This window comes from Haplochromis burtoni, unplaced genomic scaffold, assembly GCF_018398535.1.
Source record: "Haplochromis burtoni strain Fernald_Lab_line unplaced genomic scaffold, NCSU_Asbu1 Contig_286, whole genome shotgun sequence".
Lineage (NCBI taxonomy): Eukaryota > Metazoa > Chordata > Actinopteri > Cichliformes > Cichlidae > Haplochromis > Haplochromis burtoni.
The window spans coordinates 341,795-353,902 of record NW_024582647.1 but is presented as its reverse complement, the minus strand read 5'-3'; the positions used below and the strand labels follow the sequence as shown (position 1 = coordinate 353,902).

The 12,108-nt window shown below is 39.7% G+C and overlaps 1 protein-coding gene across 8 annotated transcripts in view; it reads right to left on the bottom strand.

Moving 5' to 3' along the window:
• Positions 1–398: 398 nt before the first annotated feature.
• Positions 399–12,108, bottom strand: part of LOC102313002 (leukocyte surface antigen CD53) — a 35,858-nt gene continuing 24,148 nt past the window's right edge. For 6 of the 8 annotated variants that reach the window (XM_005940106.3, XM_014339335.2, XM_005940107.3 and 3 more), the window contains 2 exons: positions 8,919–9,002; positions 7,030–8,700 (listed from right to left, as the gene is read on the bottom strand). In XM_005940106.3, the coding sequence (XP_005940168.1) occupies positions 8,635–8,700; positions 8,919–9,002 (150 nt within the window). In that variant the 3' untranslated portion in view covers positions 7,030–8,634. Of the gene's footprint in view, positions 1,411–7,029; positions 8,701–8,918; positions 9,003–12,108 lie in introns of those variants that run through there. The other 2 variants (XR_001336947.2, XM_042227869.1) reach the window with 2 other exon arrangements.

Sequence of the window (12,108 nt, the reverse complement as noted above, 5' to 3'; positions counted from 1 at the left end):
CAAGTAAGTGAAGCATGGGATGGTCACAATTATCCATGAAGGTTAACAGTTTGCTCAGTGACCTCCTCCACATCACAGCTTTAAAAGTGTTGAGTCTACAGCCAGTCACAGAGCCAACCTTCTTAATCAGTGTAGTCAGTCTGTTGGTTTCCCCCAGCTCCCCCAGCTCCGAGGCTGCTCCCCAGTTGACCGCAGCAGAGAACACACCTCTTTACTGCACACATCTCAGCTTCCTGTGGAAATGGAGCCTGCTGATCCCACTTTATTTTATCCAGCTTAAATAAATGAATAAAGAGATACATTCTCTGATAAATTCACTGCATTGTATATGACATAATTTACAAATTATGGCTATATTCAAGTATGAAAGAAACATTGTAACACATGTTCATCTACCTCAAGTGGCTGAGCCGTTTTCTGATGCTCCCACCTTGTGGTTTTTTGGGGCAAATTCATATAGAAGACTATTTCAATTTTGTATTTGCAGAAATGTGTATATATCTCACAATAGAACCAATATAATATTTTACAAGTAGATACAAGTGAAAGTATCCTGTGTAAGTAACAATGCTGAAGTGAAGGTAAGTAAAAACCATACATAAAAAGTATACTTGATTGAACAAACAGAGAAAAGTAATTTTAAAATACGTTTATTGTCATGTCATTCAGGCAGTGATGAAGTCAAGTAAGAGTTTTATGCACTACACTGGTTTTCTATCAAAAGCAGCTGATTCTTTCACAATAGAAAATGCACTTTTTGTACTTTAAAACTGCTCTACAAATGCATAAATATTTTCCTATTGTACCTGTTTGTTGACACAACCAACTTTAAATCTGTATTACGGTATATACAGTGAGCTACTTCAGCAGAGACCTTCCCAGCAGGAGTTTCCGGGCACCTGTAAATACAGGGAAAGGCAAGGAGAAAAAAAAGAGAGAGGGAGTAGTGAAACACACACATCACAGTGTTTGTATTTATCGTAATCTCTACTCTGTGGTAATGATCATGAATTTTAAAATCTGGTTCTTTTGATTATTTAAGAAAAACAACTGAACAATTCTTTCACAATAGAACTGCTAACAGAAACATTGTGTGTAGTATTTGGAATTTTGATAAGATGACTTTTCTGTCATTAAAAGCTGAATGAGTTGCAGATTTGAAACACTCCAACATTTCAGGCTAATGTCATATGACATTTTGCTAACTAATCAGTGGCAATTACATCATCCTGTTGCTTTCCTTTTTATTTAACGATACCTGCTGTGTACTACAATGCTCTTCAGAGCTCTCTTGCTTTTCCTTTAGGAGTTTCTTCTTTTTCTGGGAGTCAGTCAGTGTAATCCTGTTCTGTTTGATCTCCTAGCAGGATAGATAGAATGCATCGCCCTCCTCCCTCAGCTCCGGAGAGTCTGTGGGATGAACGGAAAATAGAAAGGCAAGTTATCAGTTAACTTGTGAGGTCTAAATCTGTGGCAGGGGTGTGGTCTCTGGCTCCGCTGCAGCGGAGCGGTGTTGCAGTGGAGCCAAGGTGCTCTGCCAGGAAGGCTGATTGGTCAGGTGCTAACGACGTCTTCTTCCTTTTCCTGATTCCGGGGACCTGAGACGAGAGAGTGTGAAGTATGGAGTCAGCTGCAAGCTGAGTGTCAGGAAAAGATCATGGTGCCAAACCACAAAGGAACATTTTTGTGGTCACCTGAATGCTGTGTGGGGTCCAGATCTTTCACAGTGAGTCCAGCAATGGGAAATAGTCCATCTTGAAATATTTGGCAACTTTGATTTTTCTACTGTAGCTGTCTTCATCTTCCAAAAATCTTAAAGGGATACAATGTGGGTGACAAGATGTCCATTGTAGTCAAATGTTGGTGAGGGGTTTAAGAGCATCCTCTCACACATCAAGTTTTGTGCTTTGGTCTCTTTTTTGCCTCCTTGATCTGTGGAAGACCCATACTTTGCATCCTTTGAGGGCAGCTGAGAGCTCACATCTTATGTCTTATCTGTCAGTTCAGAATTTGATGTTGATTAATGTCTCAGAGGAGTGCTGCAGTAGTCCAGAAAACACCCGAGGTCAGGGGACAAAGCCTTTGGATCAAAGGGCTTTTTTAATGGGGTCACATAACAGTCATCAAGACTGGATTCATGCAGTTTCCTTTTATTTGTGCTGTTGTTGATAAATGGCTTAGAACCCCCTGATGATCCTCTAATCGCCTGAGCCAAGGTGTGAAAATGGGTGTGGGTCCCAGTCAGCCAGGGTTTCGGGTGAGCTCATTGTGAAACGCCCACTCACATCCTGGGCCATCTGACCTATGGAATTCACATGATAAGGTGGGGCCAGGTTTCACAATGAGCTCACCCGAAACCCTGGCTGATCATCAGGGGGTCCTTTTGTCCCTCTGTGGGGGGATACTCCCACTGGGTTTAAATCTAGGACTCCCCACCATTTGACCTTAGAACTGAAGAAGCTTCTCGGGTGAGAGGTGAAACGTCTTCAAGCAACTTAAAGAAGTCCAGACGCTTTTCTTTGCAAGCTCCTTTGACTAAGTAGGGAGGAGTTTTTTCCCCTTTTTCTCTTCACAGGGAAATGCCCAACTGGACTTGAATGTAAGATGAGCCAGGAGTCAAACCAAGTGCCAAATGAGGGAGAGCCAAGGCTCTTCCCCAACTTTTTAACCAATCACAGTCATGTCTTGTTTGTACCATAATGTAAAAACTTTATTCACCTGGGAGTGGCACCATTTGTCTGTCTGGTCCACTGAACACACAAAGGTCTATGGCGCCATGTTAACTTGAACCTTCAACCATTTCATACATTTTGAAAACTTACTGAAAACGTATAATTTAAGTTTGTTCATCTTCTCTCCAAAAAGAACACCAAAGAAGCATGCGTTATAAATCACATAAACTCCCATCACGTCTATGTTTCCCTATCTGCACTTTTTTCCTGATTGTGGCTAATTATGCTAATTTGTCTTGCTTGGTTCATTTTGATCTTATCATGGACACTTGAGGTTGTTTCTAAAACTAAGACCATCCCTATAACCTCTCATGTTAAAATAACCCAGTTGGTACAAAAACAGGTTGGGCATTATTGGACATTTTGCAGTTTTCATAATTGTATCAAAGGGACATAGTTATGTTACCTGTTCCTGTACATTTTATGGATACAGATTGCTAACCGAGCATGCAAGGCTACCACGGCCTGGATGACTGAGAACCTAAATAGATAACCATGCTAGTGTTATCTGACCACTCTCTACTCCAAAGTTACTCCTCATTCAACATGGGCCGCCAATATGCTAATGCTAAAGTTTCAAAATGATCGGTCTAGAAATCAGTGGGTGAACTAACAGTGTGTTTGTGCATCTTTTATATACAGTCTATATTTGCAACATGTATTTAGGACAAGTATTGCTATAGAGCTGTCTCATAATGTCTAATAAGACAAAGCAACTAAGATGGATTGATTTTGGTCCAAATCTTTCTGCAAATGCAGCTCATCCTGTGCTTTAACTCTGTAATCATTGAACACAGTCCCTGGCCTGCATTTGTTCCCTCAGCTTGTTTAACAAACAGATGTTGTGTTCTCATCAATCCATCTTGTTAGCACATTATAAAACCAACCCCCACAGGTCTGGCCCGGATCTGGTATCAAGTCAGCACTGCTAGCTGACTTCTGGCATGATAAGACGTATGTCATCCAGATATGGGCCAGGTCTGGCATAGATGGCACTATGTGATGGCATGCCATATTTGGCTCGATTGTGGTTTGGTTTATGTGGCCCAGACCGACAGAAAACAGGTCTGGCCCCGATCTGGCATCAAGTTGCCACTTCTGACTGACTGGTTTTTTGGCAGAGTGTATGTCAACCAGATGTGTGCCAGGTCTGGCAATGACGCCACTGTTTATGCGTTGGCATGCAATATCTGGCCCGATTATGGTTTGGGTTATGGGGCCCAGGCTCATGGAAAACAGGTCTAGCCCGGATCTGGCATCAAGCTGGCACTTCTGACTGACTGGTGTCATGGCAGGGTGTATGTCAACCAGATGTGGGCCACGTCTGGCAATAATGGCACTATTTATGTTCCTATTTAACTATTTTAGTTAGAAGACCCAAATGCCATACTATACTGCTATGGTAGCCAATGTCTCAAATGCAGGTTTGACAGGTTTGTGAGTGTACTTTATTCAAAACCTAGTGAGGGTTTACTCATCTTTGCCAGTGGGAGGCTGTAGCTCAGGTGGTAAAGCAGGTTACAAACGGATCGGAAGGTTAGTGGTTCGATCCCTGCCTCCTCCAGTCTGCATGTCAAGAGTATGAATGTGTATGAATGCACTCAGTTAAGCGAAATTGTGTGATTGTGTGATTGGGTGGCATGTTGTATAGAGCACTTTGAGTAATCTGGGAGATTAGAAAAGCGCCATATAAGAATCAGTCCATTCACTGTCTGAACAGAGTTAACGGCATTGTTACTGTTGCCTGTTTTGCATGTTCTGGCACATGTTGTTATTGCATGGCTTGATTAAGGTATACATTAGGCTGACATCTGGGGCCAGAGGTAAAACTGTTCTGGGCCAGCACAGGGCCAGCAGTGTGTCTATAACTGGCCCGTGGCTGCACACCACCTACAGATGGCCCACATACCGCAAAGATTGATGGCCCTTTGGTGGCCCAGATCAGGTTTGCCAGAGGTAATCCACACATGGGCCAGCACAGGACCACCAGTGTGTATGCAACTGGCCTTGTGCTGGCCCATGTGTGGGCCACTAAAGGGTCGTCATTCTTTGCGGTATGTGGGCCATGTGTACCCATATGGAAAAGAAATAGTAAAAACTTATATGACTTAACTCATGAAAGTGGCCACTTTCATGAGTAAATCATATAAGGCTTACATGATTTACTCATGAAAGTGGCCACTTTCACATTACTTTCATACAGTATATTGTTTTAGTAAGCATCCAAAACATACAAGTTTCATTATATAATTTTTCAAGGGATCTTATATCTGTTTTTACTCTTGTATGCTTTTCATACAAGTTTCACACAAGACAGATACAAACCTTATAAGATTTATATATATCTTTTCCATATGGGTAAGCACATTGTGTGGGCCTGATCCGGGCCATACCAATTTTGCTATGTGGGCCAGTGAACATGGTGGTGCAGTACATGATAGAACACTTAATTTGACACAATTTCTCTCAAACTTTCTTTGTTCCAGCTAATTAAAAAATACAAGTGATAAGCGCAGCAAACCTATTAGATATTAACCCTTTAAAAGCCGGTGGGAGCGGGCACGCTCTGTTTTGCATAACTATTTTTAAATCTGGGTAGCACTGCAACCACCTAAGCTAGCGCAATAAAATTTTTTTGCATATGAAACCAGGAGGAGTGGTATTTACATCTTATGCCACCAGGTTGTCCTAGGTCACAGTTTCTTTCCACATATAACTTTGCAAAAACTGCATAAAAAGCACTTGCAGCAACAAAAACATAATATTCCAGAAACACTGATCCGATCAAGCTGTTTGTAATACATCCTACGTCCATCAGCACAAACTATTGCATGTCCTCCATGTCCTGCCCGAAACCGGAAGTGACGTCATTTTGCGGAAATGTAGTTTTTTACTATCAGGGCCTTATGAGCCTATACGGGTGTTTTTAAAAGTTATGTTTGAATTTATGACTTTCTGTGTCGTTTCTGGGATGCTTAGGACTCAAATTGCACTGCTGGAAATAGTTTATTTTGATGCATATGCTGTTTTTTTTGCAAATTTGCATTATAATATTTATTTTTGTTTTTCCTGCAGTATATAAAAATTGGTGTATTTCAAAAATAAAACTATGAAGACACTCAAAATAAATTTCCTGTGGTGGGAAACTATTTTGTGCAACTTTTTGTATTTACAGCTTTGAGGGATAAACCTCTTAAATTTCTCTAACTAGAAATATATGTTAAAAAAAACATCGTTAAAAAAACTATTTAAATTTTTTTTGTAGTTTATTGCACTTTTTTGCAATTTATGTAATTACTATTCACTTAATGCAGACATATTATTAAAATTTGGGCTATAATGATTGTATTGATGTATATCAACTTGAAATGCTCCCAAAAATGGCTCCACAGCATGTAAAAATATAATATAAGCTCTGGCGAACTTGGTTCTATAGGTCTTAAAGGGTTAAATATGCCACTCCACAACAACACACTCAAAGGATGCCTGAAGCTGAAAGAAGACAGCGATCATAAAAACATCTCAGGAGAAATTGTTGGAGACATCAATCAGGACAAATATCACACCACAGGAGGATGTTGTTAACATGCATTTCTCGCCATGCCAGACTGATAAATCTTCAGCTCAAACGCAAGCATCCTGTGTGGTTCTGCCGCCACAGAGATGCTTTTTAATAAACATCACCTTCATTATCAAAGCTTCCACATGGCCACAGGCATTACATTAATACCTGCCATGTAAGTCAAAAGACAGACACAGTGATCCAGATTGATGCCCGTTGCACTACCGCTATCTATAAATACATTTCTTTATTTCATGCAGTGCCGGTTCACAATTCAGAGATACCTACTTCTTCCTAATCCTACATAATACTCTAAATGTTCATCATATTTTAAAGGTCCCATATACTTACCCTTAAAGGGTGATGAGTGGTTTTGCCTTTTTTTTTTTTTAACTTTGTGATGGTACTCTTCAAGACTCCAGCAACAAGACAAGACAACTTGCCTTTGGGATTGCATCAGGAAGGGGATCTCCCAAATCAGACATGTGGCACTGCTCTCATTGGTGACCCCTTGTGATAAGGGAGCAGCCGAAAGTAGCAGGAAACTACTCCCATGTCACTTTTAGCAGTTTAACTGTAAGCTGTATTTAGGTGTTTTCAGGGCTAAAAAGTTGCTCTCAGACAGTTGCTCAAAGCCAGCACAAAAATACATAATAAGAAAGACAAAAAAACATTTAAGGGTGACATTTAAGATACGTAAAAAATTAAATTAAAAAAAGAGCGAAAGAGAGAGAAAGAAAATCTGGAGGTACGCAAATGTGTTTTTGGAGTATTGTAGTGTTTTTCTTGTTTTGTTTGATTGTTTTGTTATTTGTTAGTGGAGTATGACGGATGTAATGAGAAAAGAAGCTCTAGGAATTCAACTTAATTTACATAGTGCCAAATTATAACAACAGTTGCCTCAAGGCGATTTATATTGTAAGTTAAAGACCTTACAACAAAGAAAACAGAGAAAACCCCAGCAATCATATGACCCCCTGTGAGCAAAATACTAAATACTTAAATACTCTAGGAGCAACAAGTAACCCAGCTGTCTAAAAGCAAAGTGCTCTAATGGGATGATATGGTACCCATGAGGTCTTTAAGCTAATTTGGGGCCAATAGTTGGGCCCTACCAAACAAGAACATCCTAAAAATACCAGAGATCTGTGGGTTGGGCTTGCATTCTGACTCATCTCTTAGAAAGTGCACTGGCAGATAAGACAAACGGACACACAAAAAACCCACCATAAATCAAAATGAGCATATATATTATTTTATTAAACACATTAAGGGACCATACACAAGTTTAAATGCCCCTCTTTTCAAGAACTACTGGGGAATTCACAGGATAAATCAGCTGGATCAGCTAAACCAGAAAACACATAAACGTGATTAAATAAAGAAATCATAAAAAATTAAAACACTTCACAACTTAAAACTGAGACAACTGTGATTTCTTTATTACCACAGCACACCAGGTTATAGATAATTTGATCTTAATGGCACTACCTTAAGAACATTGCTGCAGTCAACTGAGAGTTTCGACCTCATTACAACGTCATGCTAGTTCTTAACCTCATTTACATCCACTTTGTCACTGGCAACCAAAGGTTAGTGTTAGGGGTGAGGGGTAAGCTTTTATCAGAAAAACTGTAATGCCTAAAAGTATGTGACTTCATTTGAAAAGTAACATTGTCTAGCTCACAAAAATATTCCTAATTAGCATGTGGCTAATACTAGTCAACTCACTGATGACCTGGCGGATGTTAAGAGGCTAAACAAGCCTACATGCTGGTTTTAGACAGTCTACCAAACTGAGCTGATAACAGTAGAAGATGGAAGATGCTCAGATTCACTTTAAAAACACCAGGATGTGACGTTAGCCAGGACTTTAATTAGAAGAGAAGCAGGACATTTCTAAGACAGGTGGTGTTGGCTAATTCTTACAGAAGAGGGGGTGAAATGTCAGTACTAAAAACCACTACACTACCTACAAGATTTTGAGTCCTTTTGCTATGGTTTTAGTCTATCTCAAGTCTAACATACAAGGAAGTGGTGAACACCCAGCACTCACAGGGAGAAAATGTCTTGACATCCTACAGGGTTGGAATAGTGCTAACACAATCATGTCATCACTTTTTATCCAATTACATGTCTCCGTATCACATTTAATGATCTGTCACCTCATATGACATTCTTAATGGCGATAATCAGCTAGCTCCCTTTTTGACAGATGGAAATAGCAGCGGATTTTTTGGTGTTCGGAACAGATTAATAAAAAGCTGAGATAGGGAAAAGCATCGTCTTGACATGTGGAAAGTATCTGTGAATTGCAGGTAGAGTTCCTCTGGACCTTTTTCAGTAACCCTGTCCACGTACAGCAAAGCAGCAAAAGAGAGGGAGGGTGATAGACATGCAAAGAAACTGTAAAAAAAAAAAAAAGAGCAGAGAAAAAAAGTTGACAATATTCTGTTAAAATCTCATTAGCCAGAAAATGTTTGAGTTTACCCTAAAAATAAAAGTAATAAATAAAACAACCCCAACCCTAGACGAATCGCTGATCTGATGGATGTTAAGGTTTCCACTAGTGGACAACACCTGCTGCATTCCTAACTGGCAGCTGTAATGGGGAGAAACTGTACCTGTAAGATAAACATGGAGACCACTCCTGCCGCTGTGCTTAGGTAGTTTTTGGCAAACCAGTCCTGCAGTTTCCCAACACAACCCTGAAAGGCAACATTTTTATGTTTATCCTTTACTCATACACATTACGATACTAAGCATACATGCAATTATACCTCAAGCACAAGAAGAGAAAAAGGGGAAAAATTCTCCGTATGTTTAAGTGAGGAGTGCATGACAAAGTGTTCATATGAATGTTAGGAGCCGAAGTTTCCCACCAGATCAATGCATTCATTTATGCTGTCAGTGGTTTTATTGTTGAGTCTTACTGGTGTAGGTAGTGCATAACACAGAGTCCAAAATGGAAAACTGTGGCACAACATTGATAACTGATACCGCACACATATACTGATATCTGTGTAATCATTTATGCTTGATCCTGGATACTATAGCTCCTCAGAGATGCACGATTCCCTGGCATAACTCAGAAACGTGCACCTTAAAATAAATAACCCGCAAGCTACAAGGAAATAGAGTGTCACTAATTTAGATGATTTACACTGAAACCAGTTTATTTCTCTATACAAAAAAATAATTCCCCACAAAGCTAGCACATTTTACTCATCACTGACTGAAGAAATTAAGAACAAGCTTTTTGTTTTTGGTTTTTTTTTTGGGGTGGGGTGGGGGGGGGGTTCCCACATGGTAGCCAGACTGAGAGAGTCAGAGCTCGAGAAGCCAAGCATTTTTTCACCTGAACAAGTAATGTCATCATGAATTTCTTCACAAATCAATTTTTAACCAACAAGCAGCTCTAAAACAAAGTACACTGTTAGCCTTTGCAGTAATTTCCATAGCTTAGTACTGCAAAATCAACAGTAAAAAACAGTTTAGCAGTTTAGTACTGTAATTTGCATGTCATTGTGGGAAAATTCCATGAGATTACATTATTTTTATGGTAACTCACTGTACTCATGGAAACAGCTGTAAAATACAGCAAATGTATTAATTGGTGATGTTACTGAGATTATACTATTACACCATCTGGATTTCTGGTGTTTTTTTACTGTAGATCTAAGAGTAATTACTTAAATCCTCATTCTGAGTGTATTACCATAAAATGCAATTCATTGTGAGAGTATTATGACATGTAAACTACAATATGCAGCATCATTTTTAACTTAAGGAGTAAGTTGCAGCTACACTAAAATGGAATTTCTTGAATTGAACCTCATATATTAATACATTTGTTTATTCAAACAATGTGAAACATAATTACAGTCCACTTTGTATCAAACAACCAGTCTCACCCTTACAAAAAAGAATATCAAGTATATTATAAGTAAACTTTAAAAACTTGAAAACAAGGAAGTATACTTTTAGTTCACTTTCTATGTACTTTTATAGATTTTAGACCACATTACATTTAAGCATACTTTAAGTCCAGTTCGAAGTATACAGAAAAGTATAAAAAAAATTGTCTATACTTGTAGTATAGTAGTGCTTGTAGTATACTATGTAGTATGTAGAGTATTTGAAGTATACCTGAAGTATACTAAGAAGTACAATGAAATACCCAGCTGTCATGATTCGGCTGTGTGGCAGGCAGGAGAGGACCCAAACGCAAACTCACGGAGACAAAACGTAAACTCAAAAACACAGCTTTAATGCTGGCAAAAGGTGAAACACAAAAACAGTACTAAACTAAACTGGGAAAGCTAAACATAAAGTATACCAGGAACCACGGGGAGAATCACACACAGCATGAGGGAGACTACGACACTGACAAAGAGAAACACAGGGCTTAAATACACAGAGGGATAACGAGGGAATGAGACACAGAAGGAGGGCACAGCTGGGAGAAATCAGGACTGACGAGACAAGCAAAGCTAGAAACACTCACATGAGGCATGGACCTTCAAAGTAAAACAGGAAACACACTGACTGAATTCTAAAACACGCAAACTTAACAGCAACTGGGGAGACAGAACATAGGAACCTGAAACGTGGTACAAAACATCACAGTGGACATAACATGGAACACAGGGAAGCCATATAACAAAGCCAAAGAGCTAAACCTAAGATAACCATAACTGAGATCCAGGGAAACAAGAAACAGTACATCAAAGGACTCAAAACATAAACCATGATATAAAAGCACAGGATCTCTTCCAAATAAAATAGGAAACATAATGAGACGCAGACATGATAACCGGAACTTGACAACGTAAGACACAGACATGAAACACATGAAGAGCAGGGGAGACTTAACATGGGTTGGAAACACAAGGGGGAACTAATAAGCAAATGAACATAGGAGGCCTAATGAGCTTAACATACTATACACATTAAGATGAACTAAAACTCAAAACACTGGGTCCTAAGACCCAGGATCGTGACACAGCATGCTTGTGTGTTTAAAGCTCGTATCAAAGGTGATCTCTGTTCTGAAAACTACTGAATGAAACAAATGTCAATTAAACTGATACTGCTATAAACATAGAATTTCACAAAGAAAATATCTTGTGTATGGTTTTTACCTTTTGAACAAAGTGGAATGAAAATAATTGTTTAAACCGTGAGTGAAAAGGGTTAATGGTTAATAAACCTCAACTCTAAAATCATTTTCTCACCTGTTTACAATATAGTTCTGGTACTTGAACTATGATTGTAGTTCTCTGCAAAGGAAGCCTTCTGATAGTTGGAACTATCATCTGACTGTCTGGGGAATTGAGTGATTTGTTACATGTGAAAAATATGTTTCACCTCCATCGTCCCGATACCCAAAAACTCCAACCCATCTAGCCTCAATGACTACCGCCCAGTAGCACTCACCCCCATCATCACTAAGTGCTTAGAGCAGCTGGTCCTAGCACACTTCAATCCTGTCTCCCCACCACCCTGGACCCCCACCAATTCGCATACCGCCAGAACAGGAGCACAGAGGATGCAGTCTCCATCGCACTGCACTCTGTCCTCTCACACCTGGACAACAACAACACCTACGCCAGAATGCTGTTTATAGACTTCAGTTCAGCAGTTCAATACAATCCACCCCTCACAACTCATCAGGAAACTGACAGACCTGGGCATCAGTTCCCTCATCTGCAAATGGTTACTGGACTTCCTGACCAACCGCCCCCAACATGTCCGGCTGGATAACCACTGCTCATCTACAATCACAATGAACACCGGTGTACCACAAGGCTG